The sequence below is a fragment of the Gracilinanus agilis genome, chromosome 1 (assembly GCF_016433145.1).
Source record: "Gracilinanus agilis isolate LMUSP501 chromosome 1, AgileGrace, whole genome shotgun sequence".
NCBI lineage: Eukaryota > Metazoa > Chordata > Mammalia > Didelphimorphia > Didelphidae > Gracilinanus > Gracilinanus agilis.
Window position 1 is genome coordinate 583,016,464 of NC_058130.1, and position 20,788 is coordinate 583,037,251.

Genomic DNA, 20,788 nt, shown 5'->3' on the forward strand with positions numbered 1-20,788 from the left:
CTATTGCTATTTATTAATGAAGTCAAAGAGATGGGTTAAATAAATGTCAGGGAATATACTGGAGTCACTGAAAGTGATATATAATTTCCTAACTGCCATTCAGTACTTTCTTTCTCTTAACTCTTGCCTGTCCAAAATATATATTAATTGGTTTCTCATATACGGCAGGCATTCTTTATCCACAAATATGCATGAATGTATGATTAGGTTATATCACATCAATATTATAATATAAATTGCAGCTTAATATCTCTTCTAATAATCAAGTCTCCTGTGCATATGGTAAGATCATACCAAGAGTCTGTGAAATATGGAAAAGAGAAATAACTTTGTTCATTGAGGCATAAAATAAGGTACTAAATGAAATTTGAAAAACATAAAAGGAAATCATTCTGAAGAGGAGGAAAAACAGGAGTTGCTTAAAGAGATAATAGTATCCTAGATCTTAATTCCTTTATTAATGTGTTACTTGAAAATAGGAGCATCTGGAAGTTTTCACCATCTTTAGGCAATTCTTATTAAATTTAGATTATACAGAGACAATACTATATTACGTTGATGAGCATGTAGTTCCTTTATTTTGTGGCTTAATGAATAAAATCATCTCTGTGTTTCCATCTATCACAAAATCTTGTATGATTCTAACATGAACATTGAGATAAAATTTTAAGGTATATTTTGTTCTAAGTCAATTATGGCATTTGGGGAGGTAATAACGAATAAACAGTAAACACAATAGATCTTGTGTTCTTTAATATCACTCTGTTGACAGGGTGATGGGAAAATGTAGTTTGCTAAAGAAAGTCATTTCAAAGCATTTTATTCTCAAAATTTCATAAGATACATTTAATACTTATGTTTTATTCTCAAAAAGATTATTAGCAATGGAAAAGTTGTTAGTTACTAATGTTACTTTTTATCTTTTATCAAATACTATCTGTGATTTCCCCCCAGTCATCTTTAATCTTTTCCTTTTTTTAGTATATTGACAGCTGGTAATTCAATATCTTGAAAGTGATATTTGAGGTATTTCTTTACAACTTTATTTTCTTAAGTGCCATTTGCACAGGGACCAGGGTATTAAGAATCCAAAAGCATTAGTTTTAAAGTCATTGATGATTAATAGAAACAGAAGCATTGATGTAAAGTGTTCTGAACTAGAACTTTCTGCCAAAAGTAAAACAACTAATAATTTCTCTAGCTGCTTTTAAGATCATTTAATCTTTCAAAAGTTATAGGGGGAAACAAGAAAAAAATTCCATTCTGAATTTGATTTAGGCAATCAGAGCACTTATGGAATAAGAAATGATGGTAAATATTTTCATAGAACTTTAAAGGCTTTCCAGTCCAACTCATACCTGAATTAGTCTACAGAATGACATACCAAGCAAGTGGTATCTATTCGCTGATTGAATGAATACATTCAAAATTTCACTTCACTATACCATTAATTCCTAAAATAGCTTTTTCTACTTTCTGATAGCTCTAATTATTAGGAAATTGTTTCTCACATTGTTCAAAATTTGTGTTTTTCCATTTCTACTCATTGATCCCACTTCTGGCCCCGAGTTTAAGGGGAAAATCTAATTTCTCTTCCATTGATATCCAATTAAATACTTGAAGGTGGCTGTCATGAATACAATCCTCCCCCACTAGCAACATTTTCCCATATTTATTTTTTAGGCTATTGGTCCTCATTTTCTTCAATGGTTTCTCATATGGGATGAGTTTGAGTACATCACTAATTACATTCCTCTCTTTCTGCCTTAGACAATTGAATTCTCAGTGTCCTTTCTAAAATATTGTGTCCAGAACTGAATATGAGACTTCAAATAGTCTCACATATTACATCTACTTTTCTTCTCCCCGTCACTCTTTTGGTGATGACATGCTTATGGACCATCCTAATTTTTGTATGTTACTCAAATAGAGATTGCCAATCTAAGCATTATTAGGCTATAGCATATTGCTAGTTTGAGTCCTGGAACTGACTTAAAGGATAAATTTTTAGGGATTTACCATTGAAAAAAATTAAAAATAGCTAGTATTTATAAAGTAATTTAAGATTTGCAAAGTTCTTTACATATATTATCTTATTTGATCTTCATAAAGCCCTGTAAAAAAGAAATAGAGAAGTAAAATGATTTTTTCCTATAGTCTCACAGATATTAGCTTGAGTCTTCTTGACTCTAGCTCCAACACTATTTATTGTACCACCTAGCTGTTTAGGAGATGGTCAAGTTATGTTTTGGGGAGAATATTAGTAGACAACCAGTATGTTTCACCGATGTCCAATAAAGGTTCCAAGATACCTTGTGCAGTATTAGGCTAGGTTCTCTGTGAAGGAATATGGAAGGAAATAGGGACAAGAATTTCATAGAAGGAAAAGTGATTAATGTACACTAAACTAGTAGATGGAGTATTCACTTTGTTAAAATCATAGATACTTTAAAGCATTCTTCTGTTTAAAAATCTATAAGAATAGTAAGCTTTGTGATAGGGACCTTTGACAGTCATATTAAAATTAAATATTGATGAACTTAAATCTCCACCTGAACAGTTTAGGAAAACTAACCAGCATATTAAGAAAATTCTGACATAATACACATTATACAATTCACTGTGCCAATATTCTCCCAATTCTGCTGAAGTGTGTATTTTTGGGGTAAAGTATTTCTTCTTCAGAATATACCTTGCTCATACTTATGTGACATTGTTTTGTTAGCTTAATGTTCTATTTTTTCCAGTTCTATTCTGTATATTGTTTTCCTGGTTCTGCCAACCACATTTTATATTCATTCAATTCTTCCCATGCTTCTGATTTTATCATAGTTGTCATGTCTTACAGAATAGTAATATTCCATTGCCCTAAAAGTTATTTAGCCAGTCTCCAGTGAATTGGGACATATTTTGTTCAAAATTACTTAATACTGCAAAAGTGTTACAGTAACTTTTAATACATTTAAGGCTTTATTTTGGCATCGATTTCTTTGGGATAAAGGACTATTAGTGAAATTGCTAGGTAAAAAGATAGGAGCATTTAAGTCACTCTCTTCATATAATTCCAAATTAGTGTCCAGATCTAATTCATAGTTCTGTAAACAGTGTGTTATTGTACTTTCCCAATTTATCCCTCAATAACTCCTTCAACATTGTTTCCATCTTTTATCATCCTTGCCAGTTTTCTTGGTGTAACTTGGAACCTCACCATTTTGACTTACATTGTTTATTGCCATGATTTAATTTTTAAACCCAAACTTCAAAAATTTTATACCTTTAGTAATAATATTAAATGTAGCTAATATTGTAATATAGACAGCTAGATGGTTTAGTAGATAGATTCTGGACTTGGAGATAGAAAGGCCTCTGTTCAAATCTGGCATTTGACATTTACTCTATAACTTTGTCAAATCATTTAACCTTTTCCTCATTTTCATCATCCGTAAAAAGAGGATGTTAATACCTTCCAGCATTGTAAGGATAAAATGAGATAATACTTGTTAAGTGTTTTGCAGAACTTAAAGCACTGTATACTGGCTATAATCATCCTTATTTCACTGTTATCATCATCATTATATAAAATATCTTTTTTGCTATTATAAAATCTTCAATGTTTATTTACTATAAATAACAAATATCTTTAAAACTTTAAAAAATGATCATTCTCTCTTGGATTTTTGATTTAGTTGCATGCATGGAGGAAGAAGATGAAAATTCTGAACGAACAGCACCTAGAAAATCTCGTCCAGGGGTCATTACTTTCACAGAAGAAGAAACAGCAGAACTGGCAAAAATCAGACCACGAGAAAGTGCTACAGTTTCTGAAAAAGTACTTGTCCAGTCTGCTGCAGAAAAAGACCGAATCAGCGAAATAAAGGATAAGCAGGCTGAACTTGAAGCAGAGCCAAAATATGCCAACTGTTGCACCTATTGTCCCAAAAGCTTTAAAAAACCCAGTGACTTAGTGAGGTAAATTTTGCTAATATTAGTGTTACATTGTTTTTACTAACTTTTCTTCTTAAAGTAATTATGTTGAAAGCCTTTCAGTGCTTTCTACATGTAGCTTCAGAAGTTAACCAGAGATTTATGGTCACTTTCGTTTTGATGTCCTAATTTTCCTTTGGTTTCATTTCTGTATAACCATAGATATCTCCTATTTAAGTTCTTCTAGAATTTCAGCTTTGAAGCATTTACTTTTTATTATTATAAAATCTTATTAGGGCTATGAAATGGCAGTCATGAAAAAAATGTTGAATACCTGATGTGTACAAAGCTTTATGCTAGGTATCTTGGCACATACAAAGAGAAATAAGAAACATTGTCTACTCTTAGGAATTGATAAAACCAGTTGGGGAAATTGGCCATAAGCACATGAAAATATAAATTTATCTTTGCCTGCTTGGAAATATTTTTTGGAAAATAGTCCACAATTAATTGCCAAATGAAGGGTAAAACACCATATGATAGACATGACAATGTCTTTCAAAGGGTAATGGTAATTATGACAAGTCTAACCATTGTGTTATGTATCTAATGTTATATTTAGATATTTGGAAAAGGGGATAGAGTCTTGCAGTTGAAAACTATGCCTCATATTTTACTGCAAAATTTGAGACCATTCACCAAGACCTCTGTTTTCTCCTCCTCTTTATCTCTCATCATTTAGAGCAGGGATCGGCAACCTTTTTGGCCGTGAGAGCCATAAATGCCACATTTTTAAAATGTAATTTCATGAGAGCCGTACAGTGCTCACAGTGCATGCTCCTGTAACAGCGCCTGAAAAAAAAATGGCTTTATGGCTCCTGCAGAAAGAGCCATATTTGGCCCTCAAAAGAGCAGACCCCTGATTTAGATGATTTCCTTTACTCATCTCACATAACAAAGTGGCTCCTCTCCTTTCCAAGGTCAGGCTTTTTACCTGCATAAGTGATCCCATTCCATTCTGTCTCCTCCACTAAATTGCCCTGTTGGTCATTTGATTCTTACCTCTTATCATCAGTTAGTCTTCTACACAACCTATACACCTGCCCATTTCTCATCCAAAAAAAAAAAAAAAAGCCTTATTTTATTCATCTTTTCCTACCAGCCATCAGCCTTCATTTCTCCTCTCCATAACGAAACTCCTTGAGAAAGTCATTTGTTGCCTTTCCTCTGACTCTTATGTGTCTGTAGTCAGGCATCAGACTTCCTCATTCACTTGAAATAATTCTCTCAAAAGTCACCAATGATGCCTTAATTGAATAATCTAATGGTCTTTTCCCACAGTTCTTGTCCTGAATTACAGATACAAAAAAGGGATAGTCACTTCAAGGAACTCATGTTGGTAAGAAGGAAGGCAGTATTTCAATAAAAAACTATCTAAGGGTCTCCTGTGTGCTAGGCATAGTACTGGGCCTGGGGATTCAAGTACAAAGAATAGAAATAGTCTCTTCTCGGTAGTAGCTTACTTTTTGTAGAAACAATGGGCAGGCCCAGTGATCCTCAGGGTGTGTAGCTTTGAAGGTAGACGGTAATTACAGATCAAGGCTTGTTCACCCATTTTCATTCTGTGGTATACTTGCCCTCTCAACAAACACTCTGAAAAGAAACATCCTAATTTTATCATTCTCCATCTAATAGACTGGAAGCCTTCTACTTTTGTCTGTTTTGAAAAGCTTTCATGGGTATCAGTATGGTATTTCAACCACCTATTTATTATTCCTTCTTCTTATTATATGACCAGCACACTTGACTTTTCTTGTCATATAGTTCCTTATTATTATTATTATTGTGGCATGTAATGATTTGCTGTAGTCAGCTGCTCAATAGTCATTTGTTAACTAAGCCTTTTAATGTGTACCAGGCACTGTGTTAAGGACTATGAACAAAAAAGGGCAAAAACACAATTCTTGCCCTCAGAGTTCACATCCTAATGAAAGGCACCGTGTAAATAATTATCTGTCTACATACTAGGTATAGGTGGGAAACTCTTCTTAAAGGAAAGGCACTAGTGGAAGGACAAGATAAGTCTGTTGCTAAATGGAAAGAGTGAGGAGACTAGAAAAATAGGAAGAGACCAGGTTGTGAAGGGCTTGGAATGGCAAACTGAGCATTTTATATTTGATCTTAGAGAGTAGATGGAACTTTTTGAGATTTGATGGGTGAAGATGATTTAATCAGACTCAAATATTAAGAAAATTACCTTGCTTTTTGAGTGGAGAATGAATTGAAGTGAGGAAAAACTTGAGGCAGGAAGACCAGAAGACTAATACAATAGTTCAGGCATTAGGTAATAAGAGCCTTTTTCAGGGTGTCACACATGTGCTTAGGGAAAAGAGGACCTATACTCAAAATGTTGCAAAGCTACAGTCTATATGATTTGGCAACAGATTTAACATGGATGATAGTAGAGTGAGAAGTCAGGTAAAACTGAAGCAAGGAGGATGGTGATGTCCCTAACTGCAATAAGGAAGCTGAGAAAAGTGGAGTATTTGGGGAAAAAAGAGTTTTGTTTTGGATTTATTGAGGTTGAGATGCCTAGAGATTCATTTTGAGATGTTTAAGAGACAGTTGGTAATGTTAGACTAGAGCTTAGGAGAAAGATTTTGGCTATATATATTGATTTGTTAGAGATTTACCCATGGAAGTCTTTCTGTACCCACCATACATTGCATCAATGTGAACTATCATTAGTATTACTTTTTAGTATATTTATGTGTGTGTGTGTATGAAACATGGCATAAGAGATAAATCTGTGTATGCAGAGATAGATTTAGAGATACACACCCATAAAAGCGTTTTCATCTAAATCTTCATTTTATTTATTTTTATTAAAAACATTTTTTTAAGTGAAAAATTGTATGCTTTCATTTGCATTCCTACTCCAACCTACTCTTTCTCTGGAGATAGATAGCATTCTTTATCTTAAGTCCCTCAGAATTGTCCTGGATCATCGTATTGCTGAAAGTAGCCAAGTCTTTCACATCTGATCATTCTACATTATTGCTGTTACTGTGTACAATGTTCTTCCAGTTCTGCTTATTTCCCTCTGCATCAGTTCATGTAGGTCTTTCCAGCTCTTTCTGAAATCATCCTGTTATTTCTTGCAACACAATAGTACTCCATCACCATCATATACCACAGTTTGTTCAGCCATAACCCAATTGATAGACATTCCTTCAATTTCCAATTCTTTGCCACCTCAAAAAGAGCAGCTGTAAATATTTTTGTACAAGTGGGTCCTTTCCACCTTTTTTTTGGATCTCTTTGTGATATAGACCTAGTAGTGGTATTATTGGATCAAAGGGTATGCATTATTTTATAGCCATTTGGGCATAGTTCCAAATTGTCCTCCAGAATGGTTGGATCAATTCAGTATTCCACCAGTAATGCATTGGTGTCCTAATTTTTCCACATCCCCTCGAACATTTAAAATCACTTTCCTTTACTGTCATATTGGCCAATCTGAAAGGTGTGAGGTGGTCCCCAAGAGTTGTTTTAATCTGTATTTTTCTAATCGAGTGATTTAGAATATTTTTATATGATTATTGATTGTTTTTATTTTTTCATATGAAAACTGATTGTTCATATCCTTAGACCACTTATTTGTCATTTGGGGAATAACTTATGTTCTTATAAAATTTGACTTGGTTCTCTTATATGTTTGAGAAATTAGATCTTTATTAGAGAAATTTGCTATAAAATTTTTTCCCCAGTTTATTCTTTCTCTTCTAATCTTGCTTGCCTTGGTTTTGTTTCTACAAAAACTTGCTAATTTGATATAATCAAAATTATTCATTTTACATCTTGTAATATTCTCTCTCTCTTGTTTGGTCATGAATTCTTTCCTTCTCTAGATCTGACAGATAAATTATTCCATGCTCCCCTTATTTGCTTGTGATATCACTATGTCTAAACCATATACCCATTTTGACCTTATCTTGGTATAGGATGAGATATTGATCTATAACTAATTTTTGCCATATTGTTTTCAATAGCAGTTTTTATCAGATATTGAGTTCTTATCCCCAAAGTGGGACCTTTGGGTTTATTAAACACTAGATTGCTAAGGTCATTCACCCCTAATCTATTCCATTGATCCACCATTCTATTTTTTTGCCAGTTCCAGATGGTTTTAATAATTACTTAACTCTTCATTTTAGATAAGAGAAAGGCCCTATAAAAGGTCACTTGCCCAACATCATACCAGATATTAAAAAAAAGAGCACAGGATTCACATTCTTGTTTTTTGACATCTGCCTTTCTTGGCATGTTTATTTAGCAGTTTTTAAGAGGGAAAAGAGGTTTTTTGTTTGGATATTAATATTTAAAGGTGTGGTCGCCAAGGAATTGAATAAATACCAATTCCTAAAATGATTTTAGTGATTTATTTATAAAATATAGGAGAGAATGGAAGTAGAGAGATGAAAAGAGGGTAGAGTAAGAGATCTAGTTTAAAGAACTAGATTAGGTCTAAGAAAGAGATTTAAGAACAGTCTCACCAAGTCCATGGTCCCATCCAGAGCTCCTCCAAGTCCAAGCCAAGAACAAGAAGAGGTAAAAGGTGCCAAGCCCCAGAAGTTCTCTTAATTTATCCAGGCCATTTCTTTTGTCACTTCCTGTGCCTTCCTCTTAGTTTATGTGTCCAATCACAATAGACACTTTTCTTAGGACTGCCTAGGGGGCAGTCAGTCAATTTTGAGTCTTCACCCATTTTTGCATAAGTCCATCACAGACCATCCAACTTGTGAGTTAAGTGGAGTTGTTTACACTTTTGGTGATTAGATTTAAGAATGGGCAAGATAGATATAATCTCATTATTATAAGTTTAAGGTCATGAGTATCCATGCAGTATTTAAGCAGCCCATTTATTATTAATACTTACTTTAGAACTTTAAAAAGTTCTAAGGAAACTATTTTGTTTACTGTAAAACTCCATGAATGCCAGGTGTTGTTCTCCCTCATTAGATTGAGTAAAAGGATTTTTGTTACCTTCTCAGTATCTGTCTCAGTATCTAAGAAGACACTAAGTGAATTTTTGAATTGAGAAAATATAGTGTTGTCATTGTTGAAATGACTGACCATGAAAGTTTGTGCTGGGGAGGAAGTATTTCATAGTTAGGAGGTTAATAGGCTATTTGACATAGAGCTACTGGAGGGCCCTATGAGAATTAAGTTCTGATTGAGTATTTGTGAATGAGTGGTTACTCAATAAATATTTATAAAGCACTTACTTTATACCAGGCACTGAGCTAAGTGCTGGGGATACAAAGAAAGAAAATGGTCTTTGCTTTCAAGGAATTCAGTCTAATGGGTAAGACAACACACTTACAAGGTATATACAAGATAAATTTGAAATGATCACTAAAGGGAAAGTACTGGAGTTAGAGCGTTAGTTGAAACTTATAGGAAATCAGGGGATAGAGATGAGAAACGAGAGCATTTCAGATAGGGGGTTAACCAGTGAAAATGCTCAGTTGGCAGTGGAGTTTCTTATTCCTGGAGGAGTAAGACCAGTGCCACTGGAACACAAACTATATGACAAATTGTAGCATGTAAGAAGACTACAAAGATGAAGAGTCTCTCTTTGGAAAGAGGCAAACCAAGTATGGAATCTTACAGATAGAAACAGAGCATTTGATGAGGATTTGGCTTTGATGGTGGATGGTTGTTGAGGAGTAAAGGTTAAGCTTAATGAATCATAACTCAAGGAACTCTAAGATTGGCAGCAAAATGGCTAAAATTATATCTATAACTATTGGTAACAGAATTGAACAATTATAAATACTAATTAGATCAAGGGCAGCTAAGTAGCTCAGTGGATTGAGAATTAGGTCTGAAGATGGAAGTTCCTAGGTTCAAATCACTTAACCCTCATTGTCCAGCCCTTACTATTCTTCTGTCTTTGAATTCAGTATTGATTCTAAGATGGAAGGTAAGTGTTTAAAAATAAATGAATGATTTGATCTAGGAAGTGTGATTTATTTCTCTTTTGATTTTTTTTGCCTTTTTCTTTTTTTTTTTTTTTTTTTAAAGAATGGAAGTTGTGATGTTTACTCAACCACTTAAACTATTATTTTTTAACCCTTATCTTCTTTCTTAGCATTAATTCTAAGATAGGAGAGTGTTTAAGGCTAGGCAATCTGCATTAAGTGACTTGTCCAGAGTCCCATATCTAAGAAGTCTTTGAGGACCCAGGTCCTTCCTCCAGATCCCAGGTCTGCTACTTTATCCACTGTGCTACCTACCTGCCCCAAAACCATTTATACTTTTAAGTTGTTTAAATATACTTTCTGTTTTATAAATTGGAATTCATTTCCAAAAAGTGAAAGTTGATCATTGTTTTATAGAAAATGAGTAAATACTTTAACATTGTATTAAATATTTTATATTTTAGTATATTTGAATTAAGTTTATGAAATAGTTCACAGACATCAAAAAGAATTAACTGTATGCTTTGTCTAGGCATGTCCGAATCCATACTGGAGAAAAGCCATATAAATGTGATGAATGTGGAAAAAGTTTTACAGTTAAGTCTACTCTGGATTGCCATGTAAAGACACACACAGGTAAATAAACTATTTCACTTTGTGTGGACATTGAAGAGTTATTTTATTGTGTCAACTGGATATTCTTTTTCCTTTTAAAGATTTCTTTTAGTAATGGGGATTATTTTCATGGGCAACCAATAGTCTGAACAAGATGATTTCTATAGCCCTTGTAAAAGCATTATAAATTATGTGTAAATTTCATAAGCATAAGCCCAAAATAAGAGCATTCCTGACAGTAGTAAAGTTTCATTAATTTTTTTTTTTAACTGGACCTTTGATCACATTAGTGTATTACAGCCATCTGGTTAGAACTTCAAATACCAATCAACACTTTTCTGAAATGTTTATAACATTTTGCTTGATGCCCTGAGAATTTAAATGACTTATTTAAGGGTACATGGCCAGTGTCTGTCAAATTTGTTAAATCCAGGTCTTCTTGGCTCTCAGGCCAGCTTTCTATCTACTAGCTCACTGTGTGGAAGAACAAATAGATAACTTTAAATGACATTATTTTCTTTTTTTCCTTAAGAATTAAATTAAATTATTTATATATCACTGTATTCAAATGTGACAACATGATGTAGTTTTAAAAGCATTGAATTTCTTGTCAGTGGATCTGGGTTAAAATTATGCCTCTGTCACTATCTATATGGGTTTGAGAAAGTCTTTTAAGCTTTTTGGTTAAAAGTTTTCTTTTTTCTTTCAGTATGTATATAGTACAAGTATTATTTTTGTTATTCCCTTTTTACTTATAAGGAAACTAGTCACAAAAGTTTTGAATAATTTGCCCATATATACTAATTTATCTGTATTTCTCCCACACCTCATAGTCATACTTTCTAATGGAGTCCACGTTGGACTCCAGTGGCATAGCTTTCTTGTTTGGGCTAGAAGATAAGTTGTAATTTTTTTATTTAACATATAGAGAAATTAAAGGGGAAAAAAAGCTATTGTGTGCAACATTTCAGTCATTTAAAATGATATGTGTTAGTAAACAAAAGTTAGATGTAGACTAAAATAGAAGATGGACTTCTGTAAGCAGTTTCTTAAATATTGTGCCTATTTTTGAACTGCATAGTTGTAGCATTTTTTTTATTCTCTGATTTATTCTGTTGCTTTTCTAGGTCAGAAGCTTTTCAGTTGTCATGTATGCAGTAATTCTTTTTCTACAAAAGGTAGCCTGAAAGTTCATATGCGTCTACATACGGGAGCAAAGCCTTTCAAGTGTCCTCATTGTGATTTACGTTTCCGTACTTCTGGACGAAGGAAAACCCACATACAATGTCATTATAAACCAGAAAACAAGAAAATTAGGAAGCCCATGTCCCGTAGTCCAAATGAGAGCTTGCAGCCAGTTGGTCTCCTTAATTCTTCTTCAGCAGACCCCAATGTGTTCATTATGAATAACTCAGTGCTGACAGGACAATTTGATCAAAATTTGCTTCAACAAGGACTTGTTAGTCAGGCCATTCTCCCTGCTTCCATGTCAGGTAAATAAATCCTTTAATTTCTTCAGGTTCTACTCATTGGAATTCTTTCTAACTTTTTTTTTTGACAGATTACATTTTCTTTTTCCCTCCTTTCTCCCTCTCCATTCTCCTCCTTCTCCTTTTTCCTCTTCCTTTTTTTCTGTATTCATTACATTTATATATCTTCCTTCCACAATTGATTTGGACTTGCATACCCAAAGAAGTAAAGTTGCTAAGTTCAGTGTTTATATACTTTGTCAAAGGAGGTCAGAATTTAAGTGTTATGGGTTAGCATCATGACTTCTTTAAAAAAAATGATAAGAAAAGTTTTGCTTGCATTGCTTCTAGGTTGCACTACTATTTAATTCACTCTTCTTTTGAAAAATATTACCCTAATCACAACTTTTTAAATAATATTCCACATTTATATAGCACTTTTAAAATTTGCAAAAGCATATTATTTATAACAAATCTGTAAGGTAAGTATCTTATTATAACCATTTTGCTGATGAAGAAACTGATACTTGGAGAATTTAAATTTTAGAATTCTAGCTTCCTTCAAGGTTCATCTCAGATGCTATCTTCTATGCAAAATTTTTCCTTATTCTCTGTTATTCTCCCTCTTAAAACTACTACTCTGTATAGAATATAAGCTCCCTGAAGGCAAAAATTTTTCCTTCTCCTTTTTCTTTTTTCCCCTTCCTTTTTATTGAAGTAATTTGGCCACAATTATGTAACTAGCAAATATCAGTGAGACATTCAATTTGTTAATGCTCATGTTATTTGGAAACAATTTTGGCTACATGTCTTCTAATTTTTTCTGTGATGTTAGTGTTTATAAGACACTAAATTTACTATGATTATTTTTGTTTGCAAATACCTGAAGGTATTTATGGTACTTTTTTGTGTGTATACCCATTTTTATGAGACTACATGAGATGGAATAGTATATATGTCACTTTGTAAATCATACAGTATGAATATCAGTTATTATCAGATGCTATAGGATTTTGTGACACCTAACATTTTTTATGTGACAAGCTTGCTATTTAAGAATTATGAATCTGATCGTTTTAATAATTTTTTTTTTTGGTAGCCGGTGGTGATTTAACTGTGTCCTTGACAGATGGTAGCCTGGCCACCCTGGAAGGCATACAATTACAATTAGCTGGTAATCTCGTTGGACCCAATGTGCAAATTTCTGGAATTGATGCCTCTAGTATTAATAATATTACATTACAGGTAGGAAAGAAAGCTAGTCACTTGTGTTAATACTGTAATATATTTTAAGTGTCATTTAAATGTGAAATTTTCATTATATAACTTTATCTTGTTTTTTTAGATTGATCCTAGTATTTTGCAGCAAACATTACAGCAAAGTAATATACTTGCTCAACAACTAACTGGGGAACCTAATTTATCTACACAAAATAACTCCCTTCAAACATCTGACAACACAGTTCCAGCCAATGTTGTCATCCAGCCAATTTCAAGTCTGTCTTTACAGCCCACAGTGACATCTTCTGCTAATATGACAATAGGACCATTATCTGAACAAGATTCTATGTTGACCTCTAGCAATAACGGTAAGAAATATTTACTTCACAGAGTGAAATTCTTGACTTATGTTACTTGTTAAATATTTTCATGAAATTGTGATGTTAAAGAAGTAGATCAGAACACTTTTTTGTTTCTAAAAGTCATTAAGTGAACTTAATGAAAGTATATTTTCTAAATGATTCCTAATATCTATATAATATGCATGTTAATTGCATTTACTTTAAATAGTTATGTATATATGGGTATATGTGTGTGTCTATTTTATATCTATCAATCTATCTATCTATCTATATATACACACATATCTTTCCATTTATTTATTTATTTGCTTTTAGTCCATCAGAGTTTATTAGACAAATTAATACAAGTTGGTACAAATTGATTTTCAAAATCACAGTTGTTATTGAAAAAAAAGATACTGGTCATTTTACCATTCAATAGAAATTAGTGTACCTAACAATAAAGTGAAAACACATGTACTATTCCCCTGCTACTATGTATGAGATTCTCAATTCTTAGGTTGTTTTTGAACTAATGCATTAATTGAATAATTTTGTAAAGTACTAGATTTAAGGTACTACATTGCAAACTAATTCCAATCTACGATTAGGTCACACAAAAAGAATTCCTAGATGTGGATATAGCAGTTTTCACAATACTTAACAAGTACAGATATCTTGATTACAGGTAAATAAGATGATATTGAGTAAATCTAAGAAAATGAGGTTATGGACCAATATGGAGTGCTGGTCATATATACAGATATGTGTATATGTATCTGTATGTGTATACATAATTGGGGATGGATACATACAAACACAGCCTCTCCCAACTCCTCCCAAAAAACAAAAACACTCACACACCACCCTCATCCTTAACAGTTTCTTGTTATTTTGGGTTATTTGGAAAAGTAATTGTTTACCATCCACTTTTTTCTTTCTTTCAGAAACTTTTAAACTAAAACAGTAGATGTTAGAAAAGAGAAAGTGATCCTAAGGAAAGGAGCAAATGCGCATTTGCTAATTATTTATTTATTTAAATGATTAGGTACTCAAGATCTTTCTCAAGTGATGACCTCTCAAGGTCTGGTATCCACTTCCAATGGTCAGCATGAGATCACCTTGACTATTAATAATTCAAGTCTCAGTCAAGTTTTAGCCCATGCTGCTGGTTCCACTGCTCCAACATCATCAGGGTCTTCACAAGAAATTACTCTCACCATATCTGGTTAGTATTTTATATTTATATCAGTATAATATTTCTCATATATAACAGTTTAGGTATACTCATTTTGCTACTTTGTAACTTTTCTATTGAGTAAGGATAATGAGGAAAATTAATATTGAATTGATATTTTTGTGAAATGACTTTCTCTCTAGACTTCTAGTTTCCCCACTTGGCTATGAAATTGTGTTGGACCCTTCCTTTTTATTAAGATTAAGGGATTAGGGGGCAGCTGGAGGCTCAGTAGTTTGAGAGCCCAACCTAGAGATAGGAGGTACTAGGTTCTGATCTGGCCTCAGACACTTCCTAGCTGTGTGACCCTAGGTAAGTCACTTAACTCCCAATTGCCTAGCCTTTACCACTCTTCTACCATCTAAGGTAGAAGGTAGAAGGTAAGGATTTAAAAAAAAAAAAGATAGAGGGATTAAGGGCAGAGATGACTGGCTATGGTGAATCCTTTCCCATTTGAAAGATTTAAGAGTGTTCTAAGTAGTTGTGATGAACTCAAAGTACAGTAGTCCTATCTTAGGGCAGAATGTGCTGTTATCTTCCAGGTCCTTGCAAAGACCTAACCTTCTTACAATGAAGTAATAAGGGAAACATTAAGGTCTCTAAGTCTAGCTTCTCTCTCAAAATATCCACCAATGGGGACTGGCAGAGATGGCCCTAAGTTGAGGGACACAATTCCCTTTACAAACGAGAGATGGGACTTGCTCACTATTTTTTTGTTCAGGAGACCAGTAAAAGTGTCATTTTTCATTAGCAGACACATGCATCTGTTAATAGAAAATGTTATTCCTGGAGAAATAGCCTCATATTTTTTATTGGTTAAAAATCCAAGGCAGCTGGGTAGCTCAGTGGAGTGAGAGTCAGGCCTAGAGACAGGAGGTCCTAGGTTCAAACCCGTCCTCAGCCACTTCCCAGCTGTGTGACCCTGGGCAAGTCACTTGACCCCCATTGCCCACCCTTACCAATCTTCCACCTATGAGACAATACACCGAAAGTACAAGGGTTTAAAAAAAAATCCACATGCTACAATAGCACCATAGAATAGTTTCATACTATCATAATTTCATCATGCACAATTATAGGAACTTAACTTTTTGACGATATGGTTATATTACAGATGCTTGGTTAATCTATAAAGACGGTATTCCTTATATTGTCAAAGAATGTACTTCCAAGTATGTGCCCCCCACCCCAAAAAAAAGAAATTTAAATAGAACCCCATAAAAAATCATTTAATACAGATAGAAATGTGGGTCTGCATCTTTGGCAATATAGTTATGCCAAGATGCTAAAATTTAAATGTAAAAGGTTTTGATTAGCATTTTGTGTTTAAAATCATAGAAACTTCCTTATGTACTCAATATTGTTAAAAACCTCTAAATATATTTTAAAATATAACTTTTGTTTTTTATTTTAATTGATTTTTTTGAAATCTCTTTTTGTTCTACACAGTTACACTTATTAAAAAAAACTTCCATGTTTTCTTTTTGAGCAGTGTTTGCCCTTTTAGATCATTAGCTATAAAATCTTTGTCCCAATTTTATTGACATTCATGTTTTGTTTTGTTTTTTAAAGAACAGAAAATATACTTGGCTAACTTTCAAAGGATAGCAATGTAAGAGAGAATTTTCTGGTGTAGATGGACTATTAGTTTGAGCTACTATGCACTTTCTTTTATTTTAGTGACAAATCTACAATAAGTTTATATAGTAGAACATTGTAGGAAAAAATTGATTTTATTTTAAATAATTAATTATAAAAGAAAACTCTTATAGTTTGAGCTTTGCTTTTTAAATGATATCTTGAAATACAGGAACTGATAAACAACAAAAATAATTTTACTAATGATATTAAATAAATTCTGGTTGATTAAGTCCATAAGTATTAACTGAATGCTTATCATATATGAGGTACTTTGCTCAGTACTATAAGAGATAAAGGTATTTGACCTCAAAAAGTTTAAATCCTAGTTGAACTGTTTATTTAATTTGTGCTTTATTCAAGATTCTTGCTTTTATTATACTTTTCAAATTACTAGGCCTTTTGGCTATTTAATGATTTATTATCTTGTATATAGTATAGGTCGAACTAAGCTAATTTTTTATATTTGAAAGATTTGAATATTAAGAAAGAATATTAAGAAAGATTTGAATATTAAGAAAGGAACTAATCCCTGAAATAAGGTTATTAATTTTTTTCTCTTCCACCACTCTAAATAAAGATTTAGCCATATTTGCCAGCATTTTAAAAATCCTTTTCAGAATTGATTGTGGAATATAATACTATAGAAAAAGTCAAGAATTATGATGTTATAAGTTGTTATTGGAGGTGGCTGGAGTTCTGATGGAGATAAACTTTTCTATATTACAGATTACACTTTGCCTTCATAAATACAAAGCCTTACAGATTTTTGCGTTTGCTATATATGATAAAATCTTTCACTGATAGAATTTGAAGATACTCAAAATATAATTGTAGTATGATTATTTCTTAAGGAAACCTTATTTTCTCTAAATTAAATCAGTATTTTATGTTTTTATTTGTTGTTACAAATACAAAAAGCCTAATTTACTTTGAGGTGAATTTTTAAATTTAATTCCATGTCTCTTCTCAAAACAGGAAAATATGTCTTATCCTCATTTCCTTCTGTGGTATTAAAATACTGAGTTTTGAGAGAGCTTTACTAGTTTTAAAATTTACTCATAAGCAAATAAAGTTGATTTTTAAAAATTGTTAACAATATCAATTTCTATTTAGGTCAAGATCTTATTCAACATAATGCTAATGGAAATAGTGAATTAAATGGAAGCATACGGTTGTCAGCTCCTGCCGTCAGTAATCAGCCTCCTGGTGCCACATTAACAATAAGTAATGATCAACTTCTCTCTCAGAGCACAACGTTAAACTCTTCAGGTATGCTGTAAAGATTTAGCCAAGAGAGACATTCCAAAAATTACATACTTCATTCCTTAAAAGTTATGGAAATCATTGCAACAATTTGCATTGTGTTTCAGGGTGAAATATATGTATGCAGGTTTCCCAAATTTATAACACAAATAAGATGAGACTGTGCTGAATTATGTTTTCTTTTTAACTTTAAGAATTAAAACTTTATGAACTAATTGTTATAAATAAAATTCTTTTCAACTAAAATAAAGCATTTTGCTATTCCCTAGGGAAGAGCTTCTCTTTTTAGCAATGAGATGTTTTATGTCAGCAGTTCCCCTGATATAGGTTGATTTTTGCATTGCAGTATACTTTTTTATATTTTGGCCACCACCAGGTGGCATTTAGTTCATAGTCACGAATACATGAATAGTGCCTTTGCTAAGATGGGAAATATACTACTGATGAAAATATTGCATTATCTTGTTATTATTCAAACAAGTAAGTTAAATAAAGCATTGGTGCACAATTAACAAACATAGAACTTCATAGCAGTGTTGAAAAAAATTAATATGGCTTACTGTAGTATTTATAAAAGCTTAGTTCTGTTATAAGTTTTTCTATATTATAGTCTTTTTCTAGTTTTGCAAGAAGTTTTCTCATTAAATTCACTAATTATATTCTTCCCAAACCTAGACTTCCAATTCTTTCCATAGTAAAAACTTATCTGATTAATTCTTGAACTATACCTAAAATGAACACATAAATAAAATATAGTTATGTCATATCTAACATCCCATTTCCCTCTTATTTTCCTTCTCCTAAGAAACAATTCTTCTTTCTATCCCTTTATTGTAAGGTAGGAGAAAGGAGATGGTAGGCTTAAAACCTTTCCATTAACTGGAGGTCTGAGATATAAAACTTAATTTAAACTTAGTAACTGAAAGAAAGAATTAAAAATTTTTTTTAAACCTCAATTGAAACAAAAGGAAAACAATAAATAAAATTTTAATTTAGAATTCATATTCTAAATTATGTCGGAGTATAAAATGTTAGAAAAAGAAAGAGTTCTTGGAGATTTGTCTAATCTAGCCCCTTCATTTTATAGGTGAGAGCCTTGATTCCAGATCTATAGAATGACAATCTGTTGTTATTTTGCTCTGCCATAACATAATTTCTCTTATTTTGGAATGCTCTTGACTCTTTATAATTGTTTATGATTGTTACACTTTAATTTAAAAACCTAACTTGCTCTCTTGTAAGCTTTTTGTAATTTAATCCAGAATAATTAGGAGCCTTTCTTAGCTTCTTTTAGAATCTTGTTTTAGAAAATCCTTATTCATCACCAAATAAAGAATACCAAATATCTTGTAATAATGTACATTTCTCTGTGAATTTTAGTCTCCAAATCATTGTTGATCAATAAAAATTGCAGACTAGCCACACTATTGATCTCTGTTAGATTTCTAGAATGAGAAATTTACCCCCAAAACTCGAGAAAAGATAATATACTCTCTTGCTCCTTAAATGGCATTTTTAAGGAGCCTTGAAAGCCTATTAATAATGTCCATTTCCCTTGAGTTAAGAACAAAAGAAATTTTTGTCACTTTTCCATTTACTATTTGGCATGTTCTAAGATACAAAGGCATAGTTTCCCTTTTTAGGATCCTTTGTTGATAGGGAGGAAAAATATGTCAATCATTCATATTCTACCTTTGACCTCTTATTCAGGAGGTTCTAGAATTTCTCTACTATGTTCCATTGGAAAAAATTATGTATCAGTGGTCAATAGGGTAGCAGTCCTTATGGTAGCAACTTTATTGGGAATATTCAATAATTTTTTGGCAGATTGATGGGACAGGACATGAAATTAGAGAATTTCTGGTTTAAATAGAAGAATATACAGTTGTCTCTGCCACTTGGTTATCCTGATGTTTGATGGCTCAGTATATTACTTGGAAATGGGGAATTCTAGTAATAATGGACCACAAATGGATGGAACAAATATGTGAATACATTGATCTCAATACTGTCCACAAGTTTTCTCTTTAAGGGTATTGTTGATGTAGCATGAGTACAGATTGTTGGGCATTAAAGTACTTTTTGCTTCATAAAATTGCCCCCACAGATAAATACTGATGGAGTCTCACACAAGCAGGGAAAGATCCAGAATCTTTTAATGCAGTATAGCCATTGTTAATAAAATGCCTAACAGCAGCCAATATAGTATGTCAAATATAGCTGACTAAAGAAAGCAAAGGTCTTTTACTCCTGAATTTTTGTTTTTTATCATCTTGTGGAGCTGTTTTAAAAGTTGGCCAAAAAATTTCCTATTTTTTGTTATACTTTCTCAACTTATTCTACATATTAATCTGGAAGGATTTAAGATTGTTGTTTTGTTTTGTAAACTTGTCCAAAGGATAAAATTTGGAACCTGAGATTAAATGCTATTCAAGAGGATCTATGTCTTTTACTTTTCTTGGGTTGGCTGTAATTAAATATAGGGCCATTTTGGTATAAGCAAGTGAGTTGCGTTCTTAGCTTTCCTCAATATTTGAACTGGTTTGAATTTTAGCAGATATTCTCTGTCAGTTATGCTTCTTTCTTAATATCAAATAGGTTAACAGGTAAGAAGACCTTGGTAGAGTTGTTTTAAGTATCCTATTGCCATTGGTTGTAGTTAAGACATTGGTGCCAGATATATTAGTACTGAAAATTTTATTCTCATTTGTAAACTTTTATATCAGAGTAAAAGTTATAACCCAATTCAGTTTATAGCACTAATTGCAAAAAATTGTTTTCTTTTTATATTTCTCATTTTGTTGGATTTAGTAATTTAGAGTAATTGCAGGTTCTTCTATTAAGAGGAATTATTCTACTACTAACATTGTTATAATTCCCATTATTATTTCATAATTCTCGTACAGTTCTAATGTCTTTGAACAGTTGTTAGTATGTACTAAGCAAATATTCTCTTGTATTATTCTCTTGAACTGAAAGGTGTACCACAAGGATCTTCCTTCCTTCCTTCCTTCCTTCCTTCCTTCCTTCCTTCCTTCCTTCCTTCCTTCCTTCCTTCCTTCCTTCCTTCCTTCCTTCTTTCCTTTCATG

General features: G+C 32.5%; 1 protein-coding gene across 1 annotated transcript in view; it reads left to right on the top strand.

The window, feature by feature from the left end:
- ZNF236 (zinc finger protein 236) overlaps positions 1–20,788 on the top strand; it is a 214,280-nt gene that overhangs the window by 131,987 nt on the left and 61,505 nt on the right. Inside the window, exons 19-25 of the mRNA XM_044683430.1 lie at positions 3,687–3,969; positions 10,444–10,547; positions 11,654–12,019; positions 13,095–13,240; positions 13,341–13,584; positions 14,606–14,785; positions 17,549–17,704. Of these exons, the coding sequence (XP_044539365.1) occupies positions 3,687–3,969; positions 10,444–10,547; positions 11,654–12,019; positions 13,095–13,240; positions 13,341–13,584; positions 14,606–14,785; positions 17,549–17,704 (1,479 nt within the window). The remainder of the gene's footprint in view (positions 1–3,686; positions 3,970–10,443; positions 10,548–11,653; positions 12,020–13,094; positions 13,241–13,340; positions 13,585–14,605; positions 14,786–17,548; positions 17,705–20,788) is intronic.